Source organism: Eptatretus burgeri, chromosome 17, assembly GCF_056783735.1.
Source record: "Eptatretus burgeri isolate ZD-2024b chromosome 17, Ebu_testis_v1, whole genome shotgun sequence".
NCBI classification, from domain to species: domain Eukaryota; kingdom Metazoa; phylum Chordata; class Myxini; order Myxiniformes; family Myxinidae; genus Eptatretus; species Eptatretus burgeri.
The window spans coordinates 436,885-460,146 of NC_140977.1; the positions used below are offsets into that span (position 1 = coordinate 436,885).

The 23,262-nt window shown below is 42.3% G+C and overlaps 1 protein-coding gene across 1 annotated transcript in view; it reads right to left on the reverse strand.

The window, feature by feature from the left end:
* LAMA5 (laminin subunit alpha 5) overlaps window positions 1-23,262 on the reverse strand; it is a 406,222-nt gene that overhangs the window by 54,004 nt on the left and 328,956 nt on the right. The window contains exons 54-59 of the mRNA XM_085862975.1: window positions 20,137-20,291; window positions 19,876-20,017; window positions 17,478-17,577; window positions 15,807-15,923; window positions 15,443-15,628; window positions 6,139-6,278 (exon numbers count right to left, since the gene is read on the reverse strand). Of these exons, the coding sequence (XP_085719101.1) occupies window positions 6,139-6,278; window positions 15,443-15,628; window positions 15,807-15,923; window positions 17,478-17,577; window positions 19,876-20,017; window positions 20,137-20,291 (840 nt within the window). The remainder of the gene's footprint in view (window positions 1-6,138; window positions 6,279-15,442; window positions 15,629-15,806; window positions 15,924-17,477; window positions 17,578-19,875; window positions 20,018-20,136; window positions 20,292-23,262) is intronic.

Genomic DNA, 23,262 nt, shown 5'->3' on the forward strand with positions numbered 1-23,262 from the left:
ACTGACCTGGCTGAAATGCAAAAGCAACAGACCATGTGAAATGTGAGAGCCTCATCAGTGGAGATTCCAAAAATTTTGAGAACTTTCAATTCCTGGAATGCCAGACCTTAGTGGAGAGCAGTAGTACTCCATTGAGCTGTGGACAAAGGCCTTGTAGACTGTGAGTAGCAACTCACAGTAGCCTTGTAGACAAAGGCCTTGTAGACAAGTAATAATTTGTTTCGACAAAGGATGCCAAATCTGTGGCTGACTTTGGAGGTCACCTTTGCTACGTGTTTGGCCGAGGAGAGGTTGTGGCTGATGGTGAGACACAGAAGGTCAAGACACCGAACCTCTTTCAGTGGATGACGAAGTAAATAGAAAGGTGGATTCATTTGACGATTGTTCTGAAGCGAAAGTGAGATTGTGGGATTTACCCGAATTGAAGGATATGTTCCATTTATCAGACCAAAGTGTAATAATTTCCAGATGAGCAGAGAGAGACGTAGTTGCTTCCTGCCAAGCAGAGGGATGGGTGCTGGACAACACAATTTGGAGTTGTCTGAAAAAAGGACGAAGTTTTCCAGAACATCAAAGAGGCCAATAATTTGACTGAAGCCGAGCAAAGTGAGGTCGTTTATTCCTGATACGCGAAATACCCTGCAACCCATGCCCACAGAAAACAGACTTTTTGGATATTCCATCCCATCATAATATTTTTTTTTCCATTTCATCATCTACTGATATTTTCCATCCAATCAACATGTAACATTGTTGAAAAAGAATTCTCCATGCTTAGGTGCTCCGATGTTGAAAGTTTTGGGCGGTTATGGAGAAAACAAATTTAAAAGCGTATAAAGGTGAAAAAGAGATGGCAGAAGAAAAAAAAGTGAGGGCTTTGGCCGACATTCTACAACATGGTCAAAGATGGGTGTGGACGATTATTACTAGTATTGATAATGAAGGAGACAGAGCCCAAAACACTGCTTTGGGGAGCTCGAGCTTCCATTGCCAGAGGGAAGGAGAAGGTTCCACTAATGGCAATACATTGATTTCCTGAGTGGAGGAAGGTATGAATGAATGTGACTTTCTATACTACAGGCAGAGAGTCTTCTTCTTCTTCTTCTTCTTTCGGCTGCTCCCGTTCGGGGTCGCCACAGCGGATCATCCGTATGATCCGCATAGTGATTTGGCACATGTTTTACGCCGGATGCCCTTCCTGACGCAACCCTGGTCGCCTCTTACGACACAGGGATCTTACGACACTACAGGCAGAGAGTATGGCAAGCAAAACAGGATGCCAGACTTTGTTGAATGCCCAAGCTATGTCCAGGGAGATGGTCCTAACCGTTTGCTTGAGATTGAGGGCCTCCAACTGTTGCTGAGAGAGGAGGTGATGGGGAATATTCCTCTTTAAACAAGTTGCCTTTTATTTTACTGTACTCACTGCCTTCTATATTCATTTCTTTGTAAAACCAATAACCTCATGTCTTATCCTGTACTCCCTTGTCCTGCTTTTAATATTTTATTTAATTCTCACCAAGGATGAAACAAGGTGACCTGGTTGATAACACTGCAACTTTTTCCATGATTATGTCATTCTCTTTCCACATAGTGGACACGTATTGCATTTTTGAATTATTTTACCTAATGCTTATCAGACCCCTCCACTCCCTTCAAAGTATATAGATATAAATCATTGCGGATGTTTTACATCTCAGCGTTTTGAACTCCGTGGTACCACAAAATAAATGTTCTCTGACGAAATGTACTTTTCCTTGTGGACAGTGGCTGATTTGGGTGTTTAAAGAGACAATAATGTAAATAGGATTTACACCGAGTCGGTTTAAAACAAAATTCCACAACAGAGGAGAAAAGCATATCCAGAGTTGAGTAACCGAGAGGGAATCCAAACTGATGGATGGAGATTAGATTGTTCAAAAACAGGAAAGACTTGACATTGGAAGTAATGGTGGATTCCATGACTTCACTTGCAATCGGAAGCAAACTCACCGTTCTACAGTTGGTGGGGTCTGATTTTGCACCCAACTTGTGGACAGGGAGGCGGCCAAAGGATAAGGTCAAACTGAATACGGCAGGCAGATAGAAGGGGGCAAGATTGGTGGATCAAGATTTGAGAAAAAGGGCGCTGATGCCATCTGGGAGCGTTGCCGTAACAAGGTCAAGGCCGGAAATCTAATTGAATCAATTTATTGCTGGACTCAGAGATTTGTAAACGAGTTTATATATCTCCAATCATCTTCATCCTACACTGATTTCCAAAGCCCTCGCAAGGACAGCTTGGTTGCAGCCTTTACCCAATTCATCAGGCACATACAAGGTCCATCTCTTCCTCTTCTTTCCGTAACCATATCCAGCATGGATGACTTCTCCAGACTTTGGTTTTCTGCACACATGATGTGTCCAAAGCATGACAGTTTCTGTTTTATTATCAATGCTTCTGATGTCCACGGTGGTCTAATTTCTTCAAGAACGGATTTGTCCGTTCTTCTTGGAGTCCATGGAATATTTAACTTTCGTCTCCATCACCATATTTAAAAACTGTCAATCTTCTTCCTTTCTTCCTTTCTCACTGTCTATGATTCACATCCATACATTCCAATGGGAAATTACCAGATCATTCCACCAGCCTCCTCTTGGTTTGTTTTGTCACATCTTCGTCTTTTCATTTCCTTTTCAATCCTGATATTGCCACTCTTCCCAACACGAACCATGAACCAATTTCCCCATCCACTTGCTCCACTCACTTTAATCTTAGAACCCAGGAAGATTAAACTTTCCACTGTTTCCACGTGACCGTCACCCAATCTGAACACGTTGATCTTCTCAGTTGAAAATTTTGAATATTTTTTAGGTTTAAATGAAGAGCTTTTTCACTTTCCTTCTTCACTGTGTGCAGCAGTTCTATCAAGTCCTCTTTACTTTCCACCAACAGTGGTAGCATCAGTATACCCGAGGTTGTTGATACATCTTCCTCCAATCCCGACTCCAGCATCTTCGGCATCACAGTTTGATTTCCTCATGATGGACTGACGATACAGATTGAAGAAGTAAGGGAGACAATGAACCCCATTGTCTGACTCCTTTTTTGATTCCAAACCATCCTGTCTCTCCACACTCTCTTTTCATTGTAGCTTGTTGCTCAGTGTACAGGTTTTTGTTATAAGATATATCACATGCTCCAACATCCCCATTTTCCAGCATAATCCACATCAATTCATGATCAACAAAATCAAACCTTTGATTATCGATATATATATATATATATATATATATATATATATATATATATATATATATATATATATATATATATATATATATATATATTACTAAAACTCTAAGCCTGGTGTTGGCCTAGTGGTTAGGGTGGCGGCTTGGGATCCTAGGGTCCTGAGTTCAAGCCCCGTTGGCCACTGAATTAAAACACACCAGGAGGTTGACTCAGCCTGTCATCCTTCTGAGGTCGGCAAAATGAGCACCAGTGTACTGGTAAGGGGGACACTGCATCAGCGGCATAGCCGCGTCCCAACCAATGATGCAACCAGCAGCCACAGGCTGTGTCTCTCGATAGAGAGACTAAAACTCTCATCTTGTATATTTGTATGTATGTATGTATGTTCCCAAAATACAGCCAAAACGGGACACGATAGCGCAAAAATTGGGCAACGAAAAAAATTAAAACATCAATTCCCGATTCAGTCAAGTACTCTTCGGGAGAATTTGATCAATTCAAACAACCTCCGCGGTATAGTTCGCTGGAGCTATCTTTTTTTTCAAATGATATTTTTTTAATCAGCCGCTGTCACAACGGGAACCCAACAGGTTCACGGGTCATCTGGTAATCTGTAAAACACACACACACACACACACACACACACACACACACACACACACACACACACACACACCTTCCTTTGATACTCCCTTATTTTTCCCATGATCCAAATGAGATTTGTGATTTCATCACCAGTCCCTCTTCTTCTGAAGCCTGCTTGCTCAACGGGAATTTCTCTCTTCATGAAGTCTTCTCTTCTGTGTTGAATGATCTTTAGTAATATCCTTCTGGCATGTGAAATCAAGGCAATGGTTCTGTTATTTGAACATTCTTGTGCATCCCCTCTCTTTGGCAATGCTATGTAGACTGACTGCTTCCACCCTTCGGCCACACAATCCTGCTCCAGATCTGTGTGCAGATACCTGTTGAAATGTTGATTGCGTCATCCCCACTGTCCTTAAAGAGTTGCGTTGTAATTTCATTGGCATCTGGTGATTCTCAATTCGCCAGCTTTCTTCAGGGCTCTACATACCTCACATTTTATCACTATTTGTTATTACTCCTCATATTCTCTCTATTTGAAGGTTGCCATCATATTGCTATCTTGTTTGTAAAGAGTTTCCCACTCCCATCTTCCCCCTCTTCCTACATCCTCTCTGAGCACCTCTACTGTCTGCTTTACGAACAGCTTCTCCTCTGGTATCCCAAACGATTTGGTGTTCAAACATCTGTGGGCTCCGATCCGAACCTAACAGATATCAATCTCTCAATCAGTAGACTCCTCAAAATCTCAAACACACTCTGTCTTTCCTTACATCACACCTTCTCAAATATTGTTCCTCCCCTCCCACTTGCTCCTATCTTCACCATTTCACTCCACACTCTCATTATTCCCCTCTCCCCACCTCTCCCTTCTCACACCTCTCCCATGGCCATGCCTGCTCTCATCGTCTCCCCTTCCTCTCAAAGCTACCCTGTCACTCCTCCCTCTCCAATCAGCCACCTCCTCCTTCTTCAAAGCAAACTTCACTCTCTTTCCCCTCCAAGCCTCCTCCTCACCTTTCTTAAAAGCTCCCCTCACACCTTTCTCCCTCAATTCTCACCCTCACCCTTCTCCCTCAAATCTACCCCCTCAATCCTCCCCTTCTAATTTCCCCCCTCAAATCCACCAAACTGCCTCCTTCTCCTGCTGTCTCTCTTCCATCTCATTCCTCCACCTGCTGCAATCTCCACCTCCCATTGTGCCTCATCCCATCACCACCTCGCCTTTTGTCATCCTCCCTATCTGGCCCTCTTGCCTAGCTCATCTGCAATCTCCTACAAACCGTCAACAACTCTCCCATACATTTCCTCTCCTTCCTCATCTTACTTCCCCCTCCCCTCCCCCTCCGCCCTCTTCCTTAACAGTGTGGACCTCAAACATCCAGGGCCATCGCTCTATCCCGACAGATCTCTCTATACAGGTTGCAACTGACAAACCAGACATAATCTGTTTAACAGAAACTTTCCTCCTTCAAGATGTCTCTGATGCCTTAGTTTCTCTCCCAAGTTACTCTCTCCTCCGATATGATAAACTTGTTCCTCGTCCTGGTGGCGGAGTTGCTCTCTTTGTCAAAAACTGTATTCTTCACTCTCCGTGCAATGCCCTCATTCCTCCACACCCTCAGGAATACATCTGGCTACGGCTTCCCTCCGCTCCCACATCATGTTTATATGTGTGTTGTACCGTCCAAACAGTGATGACTCCATTCTTCAATCCCACTGTTCCTTCCATGTGTTCAAAACAGCTGTTCACCACCACCTCATATCTCACCCATTCAAAACCATGATCTTTTCTACCCCCGTTGATCCACCCCAAACCCATGTCTTTCAAATTCCCTGCTTTCCTTCCTGAAATTCCCTGTAGTGTCCATCTTGTTTACCCCATGTACCCCACCCCATCCCTCTCCCTTCCACAGATCTCCTAATGTGTCTGCTCCCCACTGTTTAGTGCTTCCCTCTCCCACCCCTCTTGTCTCCTGCTCCGATTGGTATACGTTCTGCGTGTTAGCTCTTATACGAGCATTGACATTGTATACAGAAAAAACATTAAAAAAACAAGCTCCCCAGAATCTTGTCATGGATACTGGGAAGTTTCCCCTACTATTATTGTGTCATTTGCTCTGTCTGTGTGAATAATTTCCTCACACCCGAACTGTGGTAACTTAGCACTTTGGTTTTTCACTTAACCTCCCCATACGACTGAAAAGGATAGTTAAGTTTAAAAAAAACATCACTGCACACTCTCGTGGCGACAGCAAGACGAATCACACAACCACAGGGACGTTTCAGAATCCGATGGCGGTCAATTAAGTGCACACCCGATTTGCAGCGTCGCGTGCTTGAGCAATCAGATCCTGGATGCGCGTGATGTTGTTTGCGATGCTTTGCACCGGAATGCGCTGTTGCAGCTGTTTCAGCTTGTTGTAAAGTAGCGGAACTGTCTCGGTCAATTGTGTAACTGTGGAAGACATGTGATACACATTGGGCAAAATAATTAATGTGAATATGACCACATTGGAACAACCATTAACCATCAGAGGAAACAAGATATGGACTCCAAAAGCCACCCGAAAAGCACAGTAACACGATCATACAAAGTCAAATTCACTGAGATAACAAGAGCTTGAACTGGTGAGAAAACATTGGACTATTGTGGTTGAAATAATGGTTGCAGTTGTGGTGAGTAAAACAAGTGGTACATGGATCGTTAAAATCCTCACTGAAGAAAATGAGTTAGTGTTTTTCTTGCTTTCATTCCTTCCTGTCACTCCTCTCTTCCAAAGCTCTTCCACCTTATCTAGTTTGTTGCAGTGGTGGCACAGCATCTTAAGAGTGGTGATTACATCCAAAACCAAGAAAAAGAGCAATCAGAGATTGCAGACCCTTGCCAGGACTTATTTTGTGTGGTGTTTGTGTCCTGGTGTGTAACGTAATAAATAAGAGACATAACTAGAACTCCCACTTTATAACTACTGGCTGTGATGACCGGGTACCAAGACGTCCCACTTTGATGCAACCCCGCTTTGATTGGACACCTGACCCTGACCCATGAAGTTTTATATTTTTATTCAATTGAATTTAGAACGGGATTAAAAATAAATTCAATTCAAATCAAATGGAAGACCAAATAGGTACAGTCCTGCATGGAGTCAAGGAACCCAAACAAGCAAAAAGAAAAGATTAAGTCATCAGGAGGAACCTGTATAGGAATCTGGTTTCAACTGCTATTCCTCTCCCCTCAAACCCATCCAGACACAGCAGAGTGAGCCTTATTCAAAAAAATATAAATAAAAAAGAACACAGATCAAAAAATTTGATGATTCTGGCTGCCGTACCATCTGTCCGATCAAGTTGAAATTTAAAACTTGTGTTCCCCATCACCACCAGATCATAATTGTGAAGTTTCACATCGATTGATTAAGCGGTTCCTGAGAAAACAATATTTAATATTTTTCTACAATTCAATATGGCTGCCAAACCATGTGACCAATCAATTATTCCTTAACAAACTTGAACACCCAAGGCTTGGGGAACGTGTGTGAAGTTTCCCCTCAATCTGTCCAGCCATTCTGGAGAAGATCTTTTTTTATGGCTTTTAGGGTAAATCCAATGTAGCTGCCAAACCATGTGACCGATAACATCATTTGTGTGAACCTATTGTTCCTCATAGATAGGCAGTCATATGTGTGAAGTTTTACCTCGATCTATTCAGCTACTTCAGAGAAGAGGATTTTTGAATGTTTTTATGTTTTTACACATGTTTTTGAACGTTTAAAAAAAAAAAAACACAACATGGCTGCCAAATCAAGTGACCAATGGCGTCATCAATTTTTTTCTGTGGACCATTTTATCCCAAGATGACCCTCAAAAATGTTCATACTGATCACACGTAGTGTTCTACATATACAATTATGACATCATAACGAAGGCACCTATGATGTCATTTCAAAAAAAATCACACATTCCCAATGAGGTACTTGCCATTTACCAACTTTCAATTTTTTCCTTGGTGTGGTTTCAGAGATACAGAGGTCCAAATTTTTTTCCGTTTTTCCAACATGGCTGCCACACCACGTGACCTATGACGTCTAACAAAAATGTTAGTCTAAACTATGACTAACAAAAATGTGTTCGCCAACAAACAGACAAACAAACAGCCAAACAAACAAACAGACCCAAATGCAATACCCAAGGGTAAATATAGTTCATAGAATACGATACCCCACACAGTGTTAAGGTATATACCTCAATTTTAATAAATTAATGATTTTAAAGATTAAGGAAAGTCCGGAAGTTGAGCACAACTGAAACAGTGTTATACACCACCTTTATACACTGCAATAACTCTATGTTGACTCACAGTTTAGAAGGTGGAGGATTTATTGATCATCATAGAACGCAGAATTAGTCTGCATTGAATGTAGCCACATCGGCGCCCTTTTCTTCACCCCGATATTGCACCCACTCACATGCCACGTCCTCTCATGCTATATATCGATATACTGCATGGCTCTTGGAAGTATTATGAAGGCGATTTGTGTTCTACAGTGTTCAAGCATATAATTCAATTTATATAAAGGTTTAAAGAGGTTTAAAGGCGGATAAATAAGTTCCACATTTTACCGCCATTTTACATCACCCGATCGAACGCATTGCATTAGTTATTCGTGCTTGTTGTTTGTGTCCTTTATAAAATCCTTAAAAACAATAATCTGTTTGGAATGATTTTCAATTTGTTTGACTGCCAGGCAGATAGACAGAGTAAAAATATCATCTCACTCTTCTTTGTGGAAATGCAGTCACAGCACGAATTCAAAGCCAAAGTTCAGAAAAAAAGCGGCAAACTTGTCTTCCTATTCATGTTCCGATTCGTGTTCAAAATGTAACATTTAATTTAAATAAGTCTCTCTTACTCTGTTTACCTGCCTGGGAGTCAAACGAAATTGAAAATTATTCCAAACAGGAAACTTACTGTTTTAAAAGGGGAACCCAAACACAATGGGGTTTTTTTCCCCTGAAACCAGTGAGAATTATTAATCACGGTCTAATTTGAAGGGGGGAAAAAATTGAATTTTTTTTTGCCAATTACAAAGTGTCGAAAAGAGCCCGAGGTGTCAAATTTCGATTTTGCCAGCGACGTCACATCTGGAAGCCATATTGATCTGATCGGCGGTTTTACATCGAGAAACAGTGCATGACGAGCTCAGATTCAGATGCTGATTCCACCGTCATTTGCGACTGATGGTTCTCAGAATGTTGAAACTGATCAATGGGATTTTAATGGAATGGTTTGAGACAAAATTTGTGATCGAAACACTTTCGAGGGAATCGTGGAGCCATGTAGTTTTGAGCTTTGTGCAAGAGATTCAGAGGAAGAAAGTAGAAGTGTTCATAAAGATGACAACCATGGTCACATGGTCACTACATATTGGTATAATTTTTGATTTTTCATTGAATTAGCCATTTATAAAGGAGGGATTTTGTGTTAATTTATAAATCGGTAAGTATATGATTCCAACAGAAATATCCATCATTGCCTGACAGCACAGGCGCCACAGACAAAATTGGTGATGAATGCTTTGTCCCACCGTCGCAAGCTGACCAGGTGTCTTACATGTTAAGGGATCATCCTGTTTCATACTTTCCCTGGATGCCATTTGTATCTGTGCCATGTCCTACCATCATGTTTGCAGCATGTCAATGTCCCACCCCAGTGAAGGGAGGAGGGGGTGTGGGTGTGGTGGTATTGTGTGGGTGTGATGGTTGATGGGGGTTGTGGAGGGGTGTGTGGGATTGTCAGGTCAGATCAGGTCTGTGGCTTGCTCCAGGTATCATGTCAACCTGTACTAACCTGTTTCATGGTTGGGTTGTCAGCAAACAAACCAATCTCCCCCACCACGTTTTCCGGTAAGGAGGGTGTATGATGTGGACACCCAGCAGGATTAACAACAAAACCTCTAAAAGGGCAGAGGAGCTCCTTGTGAGCCAACGACCATCCATATCTAGGGCCCAACTGTATCTGTGGACATTCTCCTGCAGTTGGGTTACTTTTTTTTTTAGGAGGATAGTGGCAGGATTTGCATTCCAGTCACTGTAAAACCCTTCATTCTGCATCAGAAAAACACAAAGAAAATTGAAAACCCACTCCGTGGGAGTACCGATACAGCTGCCCTCCACAGGGCAGCTCACCGAATGATGGGTTTGGGGCAAAGCCTTCGGACCCCACTCTTAGATGATAGGAGGAAAACCACGGGGTTACCTTCCCGGGTCAGATTGCGGTCGTGTGTATTGGGGTGGTGCTGAGGTGTCATCCACCAGACAGCGGTCTCCTTCGGTTAACTTTAGGCAGTCCCTTTGTGTGGGTGCCTGGAATGTCCTATCCCGGAGAGAGGATGATCACCTGTCTTTGTTATCACCTGAGCTCAAGTATTTGAACATCGGTATTGCAGCACACTCTGAGGTTCGGAGACCAGATAGTGGCGAGATAATGGTTGATGGTGACACCTACTATTGGTCTGGTCGCTCTGATGGTTACCATGCCCAAGGAGTTACTGTAGCTGTATCCAATAAGCTGACTCCAATGATAATTGAGGTAACACCGGTCAACGAGCGTATGATGAGACTAAGGATTCGTCACTCCTTGAGTGTCATTTCCCAGGTCCCTGCATATGCTCCGACTGAGGCAAGTGATCTCACCATGAAGGACGCATTTTTTGCCAAGATCGAGTCTGTGGTTGATCATTGCCCCAGGTGAAACACTTCTAGTTTTGGGGGATTTCATTGCATCGACTGGAACTGATAGGGATGGTTATGAGACATGTGTTGGTCCCCATGGGTCTAGAACTGTGAACCAAAATAGCACAAAGTTCCTTGACCTTGCAAGATGTCATGGACTGAGGGTGGCTGTTTCATGGTTTCAGCACCCACAGGCTCATCGCTGGACTTCGTATTCCAATGCTGGCGGTGTGGCAAAGGAGGAATCTTTGAGGGGGTACAGCATAACCTGTGATCAAGTGATTCTCGTTCTGCTTACAGGGGAATTCACACTTTGCATTCCTACAAGCCCATCCAACGGTGTACTGCAGTAACAGCAGAGGGTGGTGGGCTCTTGACAGTGGGGTCCGAAGTGAAGGCCTGCTGGGCCAGTTAATTTGAGCGGCTGTACCAGGCTGATCCACCAGCTGTCAAGTTGGATGTCAGGGGTGTTACTATCCCTATTGCTGACCCTCCAATCAACTGTGATTCACCTTCACCTGTGATGGAAACACAGGCTGTGGTGAACCAGTTGAAATGGGGTAAAGCTTCTGGGATCTGGCATCCATGCTGAACTTCTCAAGGCTGGTGGAAATGCTGTACTCGTGTCGTTGCATGCAGTTCTGTGCTCTGCCTGGAACACAGGCATCATCCCAACTGACTGGAAGAGGGGCCTTGTTGTCCCTCTCTGGAAAGGGAAGGGTGATCGCCAGGATTGCAACAACGACTGAGGGATGACTCTGCTCTCAATGCCGGGCAAGGTCTTTGCTCGGATAATTCTTGATCGGGGTTGTCACCATTTGCTTGAGCAGCAACGTCCAAAGCAGTCATTCTTTACACCAAGGAGGTCAATGATTGACTGTATCCTTGCCCTTCAGGTCCTTACCGAATGCAGATGAGTGTTTTGGCATGGGCTACTTGCAGCCTATGTTGATCTCTGCAAAGCGTTTCATTCAGTGAATCAGGATGCCATCTGGAGGAATCTCGGTCTTTGTGAGGTGCTACCAAAATTGATAAAACTGATGTCTGAACTATACTCTGGCATAGAGAGTGCTGTGAAATGTGGTGGTACCATCTCTGACTTATTTCCAGTTGATACTGCAGTTTGTCAGGGGTGTGTACTGGCCCCCACACTTTTCAGCACTCGTAGGGACTGGATTCTAGGGAGGATTTCGGAAAGACCAAATTGCGGTGCATCATTTTGGAATGTCAAGATCTCTGACCTTGATTTCGCAGATGATGCAGTCATCTTTGCGGAGACTCTGGAGATCCTTTTGGCTGCCCTCGAGGTGCTGAACGAGGAGTCAGAGCCGCTGGGATTACAGGTTTCCTGCATCAAAACTAAGATCCAGACTTTCAATAACATCTTGGATGTTGCTATCTTGTCTGTGTCTGTTTGTGGCGAGGATGTTGAGGTCTCAGAGAGATTCACTTACCCTAGCAGTGATATTCATGTCTCTGCTGGCTGTGTGCCAGAGGTCAATAGACATCTGGGTCGGACCTGGGGAGTCATGGATTCACTGGTTCATGGGGTATGGCACTGCCGGTACCTGTGCAGGAGGACGAAAGTCTGAGTTTTCAGGTCCTTGGTGCTTCCAGTCTGATCTATGGATGTGAGGCTTGGCCTCTGACCAGAGATCTAAGACAGACACTTCATTCCTTTGGTACCAGGTCTCTTCGGAGAATCCTTTGCTATAGCTGGTTGGACTTTGTATCCAACGAGTGGTTGCTGAGAGAGACTCAAATGAGATGTGTTACCTGCATGGTCCATGAGCATCAGCTGCCACTGTATGGACATGTGGCTCGTTTTCCTGACACTGATCCTCCTCACCCGATTCTCGCAGCGAGGGAGCCTCGTGAGTGGAGGACAATCTGCCGACCATGTGCCTCGTGGTTGCAGCAGGTTGATCAGCATCTCAAAGAGATGGGGATGGGCCAGGCATCTGCCTGGGGGATGGCCAGACAGAGGCCCCTGGTATACTGGCTTAAAGTGGATGCAGCAAAGCGCTGCTCTGGCGTATGCTCCCATACCTGACCTAAAGTACAGTATTCAGTGACAGTGTAAATATTGTCGAATGCTTTCCAAGTGGCTTAAGCACTCCAATGAAATGGTTGATAAGAAACGGCTAGCTTGGCACGCGATAAGCAATCACCGAACCGTCATATTGAACATACACCTCCTGGACTCGGGAGATGCCTGAAATGTCAACTATGTCTGAATTGGACAAATTGGCACTTTTTTTAAGGTGTCAACACTGCTTATAAGTTTGATTCTGGGCCTTACATTTTGTAATTATACTTCATTTAAGAGATTCTAACAGTGATCGCATGTGCAAAAATGAAATAAAGCAACGATCGCTGCCGTCTCCGGGCGTTTATAAGCATTGCAATATAGCCAGCAATTTGTGGATATGATGAACAGGCATTTGATAATATGAGTCAAGAAAGTGAAAAAAAAAAACTTTATCATGAAGAAATCGTTGCGGCCTGTTCAAAGTAACAGCATGGTTGAGCAGGCCAAAACACATGGCAGCTCCAGCCCCCAGTGAAGTTACCTAGGATACGCCTTAAGACCCCAAAGAGCGAGGTGGCCGAGGAAGTATCCGATAAAGGACATAATTAAATTAGGCCATAAATGATCTTCAAAAGGGGTGTTTTAATTAACCCAAACACCCAATTTTCACTTTTGCACTTCCTTGGAGTTTTCTTGGTGTGCATGCAAAGTTTCAGACTGTGAGGTTTCATGGTTTTGGAGTTATGGAGGAGACACACACACACACACACACACACACACACACACACACACACACACACACACACACACACACACCCTGACATTTATTTAGTATAGCTGTGCATCAATTACATAGTGTTGGAGCGTTTCTTCTTGGAGGAAATTTACACCTTTTGACCCTTCAGACCCCTTTATACCCTTCGGATCCCTTAGACCTTTTTCAACTTTTTAAGACCTTTTCGACACTTTAAACCCCCTATATATTTTCGACCCCTTCAAAACCTTTTAATACCCTTCAGACACTTTAAATCCATTTAGACCAAGAGACCATATATACCCCCTCAACCCCTTTATACCCTTTTTACCTTCACACCTTTTAATACCCTTGAGACACTTTCAACCCTTTTAGATCTTAAGACTTTTCCAGACCTTTACATCTTTAGACCTTTGCCCTTTAGACCATTTAGATCTTTCATTTGTGATCAATGACCTTTAACTTTGCAAATCCTTCTGTTTATTTTCCACACAAAACAAGTCCTGGAGAGAGTCCGCAATCTCTGATTTCTCTTTTTGGTTTGTAATGTGGTCTTTCCCAGATACATTTAGAACTCTTCCAAGACATCCTGTATAACATCCATCCAATTGGATTTTGAGCTTTATGGTAAAAAGAAGGCTCGGTCGAAAACCATCATTTAAAATTATGCTTTTAAAGATGATTATTTTTTCTTTCCAGTTTAATTTCTTTTACATTTCCATATTCTATCCATTTTTGGACATGTTGACAATACTTGTTCCATCCTAATGCAGACTTTATTCACGAGCCAAGACATTTAATCCATGGAGCCAATTTAGAAAGAGTAAATGACTTTATTTTCAATGAATGTTCCGTGTTCGAGTATAAGAATATATGTTTGGTCTTTTCATTAATCATATGTAATCCAACCTTTGCTGGCTCTATCAAAACATTATTTAGAAAAGATTATTTTTGCGAAATGTCACAAAGAGAAATGTCATCTACAAAATCGAAATGTATAATTTGTCTTTTTGGATGTTTTCTGCTTTTTATCTTACAATGATCAAACCATGCATGATGTGGTCCTCCACCGCCCTCCTCACTATATCGTTGAGCACAATAACGGATAAATAAGGAACAGATGTGTCTCCTTCAAGTACTCCTGCTTTGATTTCAAATGGCTTCAAATCCCCATCTCATGATCTCACCAATGCTGATTCTTTTCATACATAATAGCTACAACTTTAATGATTTTGTCCATAATTCCAAAAGTAATTAGTATTTTGAACATCTGTGCTCGATTTAATATTTTGAACATCTGTGTCCAAAGCTTTGGTGAAATCTATAAATATGAGAACACATGAACCATTTGTTTCCAATATGTCTTCAACAATTCTAGTTGGAGTAAGAATGTGGCCAAGAGGATAATCCATTGATAACAAACTACCTGGGCTGGCTACGCAGCATTGCCCAGTGCTGTTCTAATCCTGTTGGCATTTTGAAGAAAGCAAATTTTGTTTTGTTCTTTTTTTGTGGGTGCCTAAACCACTTCTCTACCTCCACCTACTAAGGAATGGTGGCGGTGATCATTTAATATTACCTTTCACAAAGCTACAAATAATTATGCACAATCGAGCGATTCAAAAAAAAGTAAATCCAAAAAATTACAACTTCCTTTTTGCTGAAAACACTCACTGATGTCCATCTGAAAGTTTGATGAAGATTTGCTCAGTCATCTCTGAGAAAAATGGTGACACAGACAGACAGACAAACATCTCTGTCATTGCACAGATATTTAAATTAAGTATCCCTCATCCTCCCCACACCCCAACTGTTAACTCCCCCCCTCTTCCTCCCCTCATCATTAGCCTCCCAATCACACCAGCTCCACCTCCATCTTTCTTTCTCCTGGGTCCGTGCCCGTTTTACAAATAATAAATTCCGTAATTTTTTTTACTATTTCTTGAGAGTATTTTTGTAGAACAAGCAAGTAAAATGTTTCGGCGATATTGTGCGAGCATTTGCGCCATGTGCATGTGGTGACCCGTGATGGAGTTTCCTCACAATTTGAAAATATCCACAATCATACAATCACACGTTCGAATTCAAAATGGCCACTTACTTGTGCGGTTTGCACTGATTAGGGCATCACGGTATGCCCGTCCATCCGCCGGAGCATCGCCGAGACGTTTTTGCCATTCCGTCATGTTCTCCTTCATGGGAACAATGGCTTCCTGCAACTCTTGTGCTATCGCCTGGGCCTCCCTCGATGCTGCTACAGAGCGGTTCAGCAACTCGGTAACATTACCTGCGCCATATGACAAGTATGTTACAGGTAATCCTGAGCATGTGTGTTGTCTATGTCAATGAAATATATTGAGGTCTGCGTTTCCAATTTCCATTGGAGAACAACTGAACCACTGAGGCATCTGCTTCCTTATTAGCTTACTGGCTCAGAGTCATTTACTATTCACAATATTAAATACCTATTTCAAGCTCCTCGAGGTCCTTCATAAGAAGGCTCAGGCTGTTGTTCAGTCGATCTTTCTGTGCCATTGCCTTGTTCACAATGTTCTGCAATCTGTCCTTCTTCGGCACCAAGTCTGCAATATGTCAGCAGAATGTTTATTAAAACTTTTGAATATGTGAAGTCAGTACGGCCTTTTAGAGCACTATCCAACCTCTCAAATGATTATTGCTTCATTCTCACCCTTCATGGAGCATCATGACACTGATGTAGCAGTTCCCTACCAGGTATACATAATTGGTGTGCTCTCTCTATAAACTGAACTCAGTTAGTGAACGTGGAAATTGACTGCGGCCTCAATGCCCATTCAAGTGGGGGGAAAAAAACTACAGTGGGATTCATCAAGTCAGAGTACCAGAAAAGGCAGTCAGCTTTATGTCCCCTCTGAAGGACAGCTTGAAACACAATGCAACAGCACCTTATAGAACACCACCAGAATGACTACGACTTCTTTAATGGGCTCAATTAATTAACTGCAATTTGTTTTAGGGTCAGCAGAGAGGGAAGTTTGGGATTAAGTCTTTTGCAAACTGACTGGTCAGGCGTCACGTTCAACCGCAGTTGGTTTGGGTAGGAATTTGTAGTTTGTTCAGGATGCCGGCAATAACTCACCTGATCTTCGCGAAACACTGTACATATATTCAACATCCACAACACGCTGCCAATGGACTTAAATATGCAAACCGTCATTCTGGAATGGTGTATCAGGATGGTGCAGACACAAATTACTTACCTTTGAGCTGTCTAGTCTGAGTCAGACTCCCCACCTGACAATAAATGGTCAGATTAGTGCTTCACATGCCGGGTGTTATGTCACCAGTTATGCCAGCACTCAGTGGAGATGTTAAGCTGGGTTTCCTGTCTGCTGACTTGAGTAGGTGGACATTCAAGATCCAATGGTATCTTTCATGAAGAGTGGGGGAGTTATCGCCGACACCCTGAACAAGTTACAAATTCCTGCACAAATCACCTGCAGTCGAATGTGAGGCCTAGCCAGTCAGTTTGCGAAAGAATTTATCACAAATTTCCCTCTTTGCTGAGCCCACAACAAGGTGAAATCAATTGTGGATATTAAAGTAGTCGTAGAAGATCCAGCTCAAAAGGAGATAGCTGAGAGGCTGGTACATTATCAAGTCGGTATAATCGTACATTCTTGGGAACAATGTTGGTAACGAAAACAGACCAGATGAAGAGGAATGACTCATTCACAACATGAGTCCCACATCCAAACAGGTTAATAAACACCTGAAGCATTTACCATGTGTGAACTGCTCAACTGATCGCAAAATCATCCAACAGCATGAAACGGCCGAAACAAAGGCGTGCAAATTTCACTTTGGGAGCTGCGCACATTTGGCGAACTTCGTTGATAAACGATGTGGCTGTGCTTGAGATGTCCTATTAGGCAGGCGAAGGTGCAACTTCATGAGCTACCCATCACATGTGCTACCCAGCGAGTGAAACTTCAACCGACTTTGCTACCCACTGAGTGGAAGTGCAACAGACTCTGCTGCTGATGCATGAGGGGCATGAGTAAGAGAAGAGACTGCACTGGTGATTGGGTGATTTGACCCACACCGACCCACAACTGATTCGTTTATCAACAGGATGATGAAACATAAACACCTACCTGAGAAATTATTTTTTGCTTCTTGAGAGTCATCCAGCAAACTCTGACTCTTTTGCTGTGATTCGCTCGCTCGTAACTCCAGGTTGGAATCCAGAACATCCTATAGTTTAAAGCGTAAAAGCAAAGAATAACAACAACAACAACAACAACAACAACAACAACAAAAAACTATCACTTCATTTAACAACACATGCAAGAAAAATCAGAGCTTACTCCTTTGCTTTTCTTTGATCAACTTGCTCACAGTCAGGGGTCGAATAGCTTTCATCAACAGCAAGTCTGGAGCTCCTCCTTCAGAGCCAAATGGTCCATCATTGGGAGTAATCAAGTGATTTTAGGTCGTTCTTTACAGCGATGTTTAGAAGCAGAACCAACTCGTGTTCACATACCAACTGCATCAGAAACCCATTTTACGTTCAATCTAACAAATGGTGGATATTCATGACGGTACATCGTCTCCCAATGTCTGGCTTTACAGACAACAGAACAAGGAGGTTCTCCCACTTAAGTTTATACCGACACGGACCATCGTTCCTCGAAGGAGGAAAAAAAAAAGTCGTCCACACGCAGCTTTAACACCACCGATGATGATGTCACTGGTTTGGCAGCGAGAAAGGCCAAAACTGGTGGGGTAGAAAAATTAGGAAAAGGTGTATTTTGAAATGGTGGTAATATTATGCACAACAGTGGTTTATAGGATGACCTCAAAAAACCAGAACCCATCCTATTTCACAGAGAATCCTCATTTATCATTCAAATAGCACAGCTTTTGGCAAAGATGACCTTGAGTAGGCCAGCACCGACAGCACCGACAGCACCGACCGACATCGATGACAGCACCATAAATAAGGAAATAGGTCTCATCAGAAAACTAGACATTGTTGAGGAAATTCGGCCTTTCTTCGATCTCATCTGCCAACCACTGAAACATTGTCACTCTTTTCTGCATATCAGCTGCAGTCAGTTTGTGTTTAATCTGAATTCTGTGTGGACACAGTTTCACATCATGGATGAGAATCCTTCTCACCGTTTCATGTGAAATTTCAAGCTGTTGACCCCGACGTCTGAGAGACTTCTTTGAGTCTCTTCTCACTGAGTCACGAATATGGTCGATGTTTTCAGGAGATCTCACATCTTGAGGATGTCCGAATGTGTTGGTCCTCCAACACTTACTGCTGAGATTTGTGACAGCGCCTTTTTCTGCATACCTTTTGACCCAGGTAAATATCTGCGACTTGCAGGACGCAGTGTAAGTTCCAAACGCACATTTAAGCTCGATTTCAGTCTTCTTGTAGGAGTTCTTGTAGAATGTCTTCCATGTTCTCTTTAGAAAGGGAAGAATCGTTGCCAACTTTCATCGTCTGTCTTGTGGTGCACTATTCTTTGATCGCTTGAAAAAAACACAAGAGCTTGTCATTATTAAGACGAAAGATGTTCGGTAAAAGGTGGGTTCTGTTTTTTGTGGGTCACCCTGTATATAATTAATTTTTGCTTATAATTTGTGAATTTACAAACTGTGGTCGATACTGCTCTTGCTTTCATATTCTGCTTATGTTTCATGCGAATGAGTTTTCTTGTTGGAGAATAGTGTACATTTTCAATTATTTTTATTTACAAGAACAAGGCTCATGGAAGAGCAAGATCACAGAGGGTAAAAAGGCAACAAACTGATAGTGGTGCAGTAAAGGCCGCAGGTGGACAAAACAAGCAAGGGGATGAATAAACATAAAAAGAGGAGAGAAAACACAGTATAAAGTAAGAGGGTTAGCTTATGGAGGTTAATGGGTGTAGAAAGGATCACAAGTAGGGATGGTGGATGACATGAGATGGTGCTGCATCTGTTACTTATTAAAGGAGAGAAGAGTTTACATGTGAGCAAGTGTAAAGTGATAAAAACTTTAAACAGCCGATAGTTTGTGTTTTAAAAAAAACTATTAACGTTTGTGCTGCCACGATCAGATTCGAACAGAGGAGGAGCACCGCAAAATCCCAATGGGATAATCTTCCAAGGTAATGTCTGTGTCATTTTCGTTAACGCGATAGAATAACTAATAAACTAAGGAAACAGAAGAAAGACAAATCAAAAATATTACAACACAAAATGTACATCTGGAACAAATGAAAAACTTTAACCCTCAAGAGACCTGTGGGTATAATTTTGCGAGTCACATCATTTCATACAACTCCAAGATGAATGGATAAAATATATGAAGTACTTGAATGATGTGAAAAAGCAAAAATAAAATGTAGGCATAAGTGCAGATCCTGGGGGATAGGCATATTTCACCTTCAAAGTCTAATCAGATGACGTGTGTGCTCGAGTGCGTTTTAACACCATTGGTTTCAACATTATTCAACAAAATGGGTCCTCTAACTACACATGAGCCAATTACGGTACCTCATGAGCCCTTTCAGCCACAATGAAAGAGGTGTTTGCCAAAGACTCTGCTTTCTGCAGGTGTTTGATGATTTCTTCATACACAGTCGATGCATTAATGGCTCTCTGGGTGAAACCGTTATGCTCGTCATCATGAACAAACCTGCACAACCAAACACAAGTGGGCACATCCATAACATGCAAACCTCATGGGTGACATAGACATTTATAATGTGGTGTCACAGCAGTCAACACAGAGATCGTTCCATGGGCTGTACTCACTGTGCGAGGCTTCCAGCGAGCTGGGTGAGGTTGTGCGCATGCTCCTCAGCTTGCATCACAAGATCCCGATGTTTTGGAGCTCGTGCCACGTTGTTCACCTTTTTGGCCAGACTTCGAAGATGGCCATCCAAACTTGCTGATAGCTCATCGTACTCCTGTGGGAAAACAATGTTAAGAATAATAGTGATAATTATGGTGATTGTAATTATGATAATCTATTATACTGTACATAAAGCTTAATCCATGTTTATTTGTTTGTTTATTTATATATGCTTCAAAAACTAAAGAACTACTTCACCAAATCCAACCAAATTTTGCATATTGCCTAAAGGTGCCCCAAGTATAGCTTCTGTCTGAGTAGCGTATCTGGCTAGGTTCAGGGTGGGAGGAAGAGTCCAATTCTCTCAATGTAAATATTTATCGTGTAGCGCCCCTGGTGATATCTGGTATTACAAATCATCTTCTTACATAAAGAAAGTTTAAACAACTTGATAATTAATCTGCATTACATATTTTTTTTGGATACATTGTCGAGGCTCGTATGAGAGCGAAACATCTGAGTGATGAAACGGTGATGTTGAAATCTGATTGAGAACAATTTGAAATTTTCAAATTGTTTCATTTCACTCATTTTAAGCAGAAGTTCAACCAAAGCAACCACTAATGAGCTTCACACCGAAGTGGAAGTGATTTTTGCTCACGCCATATATAAGCGGCAAGGATGGTTGATAACCGTGACGTTGGCTGGCTTCCAAGCAGAAGGAAGATGACCGCGGACAAATGATAGGGTGAACAGAGCAGAATATTTGTGAAGTACAACATGTTGTCTTTTGATTAAATCCGTCAACAGATCGACGAGTACTTTTGCTAGTTACCATTAAACGTAGAAATTCCAATTAAGTGATTAAACATCTTTGACTCACACACTGACACACTTATAGAGTAATGAAAGGTAACATCCCACTGGACTGCTATCCACCTGAATGACGTTTAGTCATTTTGTCGTTTCATATCGCATGTGTGAGATAAGGATTGTAAGCTAAAATGTCTGACAAAGCTTCTAAAATAACCCCAAAATACTTGGAAAAGCACATGAGAGAAAGGGCTGTCCCTCTGCACAACGAAAGAGTTTGAGAACTTTCTGATTAACTTGTCCAAAAAGATGATATCTTGGACGTGGACCATTGCGAGGCCCGAAGGGAGGTAGACGAGCACGTTCCACGCAAACCTTTGACCATCACTGCCAGTGAGTAGACTTCGAGCATTGCAGAATTACCCCATGTGAACATGGCAAGCTTGGTGATTTATTTAATGGCTGTTGGCAATTCAAAAAATGATACCGTCATTCCCAGCACTCAGGTGGACTTCCCAGATGGAAACACCGTGTCTGGCTTCGTTGATAGGAAGGTCATATCTGTAGCTTGTGATTCACAGGGTAAATTTAAAATTATGATCTTTACTATTAATCCTGTTTGGGGGACCGAGGGAGAGTGCGAGTTGTGTGGGCCATGAGTGTCATTATAAATGTATTTTTAGTTTGGTTACAGGGGCACAAGGGAAGTTATACTAGATATCTGTATATATTGGTACGAGGAGAAGCATCCGTTCATGTGTGTGTTGTTGGTTGTTATCTCCATATGCGTGTTTCAGAAGGTGGAACGGAGTCCTCCCAAGTCTCGAAGTATCTTTTCACTTCATTTTTGAGGTCTTGATATTTGGCAATTCTCTTGATTTTTGCGTTGTTTCGACCAAAATCGCTGGGTACTGTCATTTCAATTAGCAATGCCATTTGAAAAACAACAAAGCCTTAGTACTATATCCAGTCGCAATGCTTTGTTTTCTATGTTCATGCTCGATGGGATCATAAGATCGTATGTGACCATTATTTTCTTGTTTAAAATTATCACTTTTGGTTCATGTTTCCATGAGTTTTCTGAGACTGGGATATTGAAGTTTTTGCAGATGTGCTTACTGTCATTGGATTACTTTACAAACCTTGTTGTGCCTCTGTGTGTACAGTTGACCCGAGAGGAGGTGGCTCATGCTTTCTGTTTCTACCCTGCAGAAACTATACTTGTCTGATTAACTCAGTCCTGTCATTTTCTCAAAGCCATTCATGTAGTGTCTTTGGTCTTGGGCATTAATAATGATTTGTTCTCCATCCCAGTTGAGCTGACATTTTCTTAGCCTTTCCAATGAGCATTCTTTGTCTATGACCAATCTGTCCAACTCTTTTTTTAATCTTCCTGCTCTTTTGTCTTTCTCCCAGTTGTCGATGTATATCTGTTGATTTTCGCTTTAAATTTTTCTTTCGTCTTTTTTGCAATCAATAAGGCTATATCTGTTGCTGTTTCGGTTCCATGTGTGGCATCTTCTATTTTCACCAATCTATGGAAAATTTATGCCATGTTGGTTTAGGGATGCCTTCCCTGGCTTGCAGTCTTCATGTTTCCAGACAAATTGGATTCCGTAGTCTGTTGAACTTTCCACGTATTCAGCCAGTCCGACAGATGTAATTCTGTGCACTTGGTTGAGTTCCATCAGGCCGCTACCTCCTTCTCCTCTCGGCAGATACATTCTCAGGATGCACTGATGTTTGAAGAACATTTTGTCGATGGTGAGGAGTTTCCTTGCTTCGATACATTAGTTGTTGATTTCCGTTTGTGGCCAGTATAATATTCCGCAGCTGCACAGGAATACTGGTTTTGCTAGTTGGTTGATGTTTCTTAGGGTGAGATATGTATTCAGGATCAGCCTCGTTCTATGCAATTCCTTGGCAATTGTTTTGCACATTTGTTTGTGACAAATTTGGTGACCCTCTTCTACTCAAGTATTTGTATGATGCTTCGTTGTCTCGTTCCTGTGTTGCTGTACCTTGGTCGATTTTCATGTTGTCCATTCTTGTTGATTTACCATGTACGAATGTGCACTTGGCACACTTATCGAGGCCAAATTCCACTTGAATGTTGTTGGAGAACGTTTCTACTAATTTCAGGTGTTTTAACAAATTTTTGTCGTTTGGTGCAGTGTATTAAATCATTCATGTACAGTAGATATGTCACCTTTCTTGTGTATTTGACATCAGGGTATATCCATGTTCTTGCTCATTAATGAGGATGCTCAGTG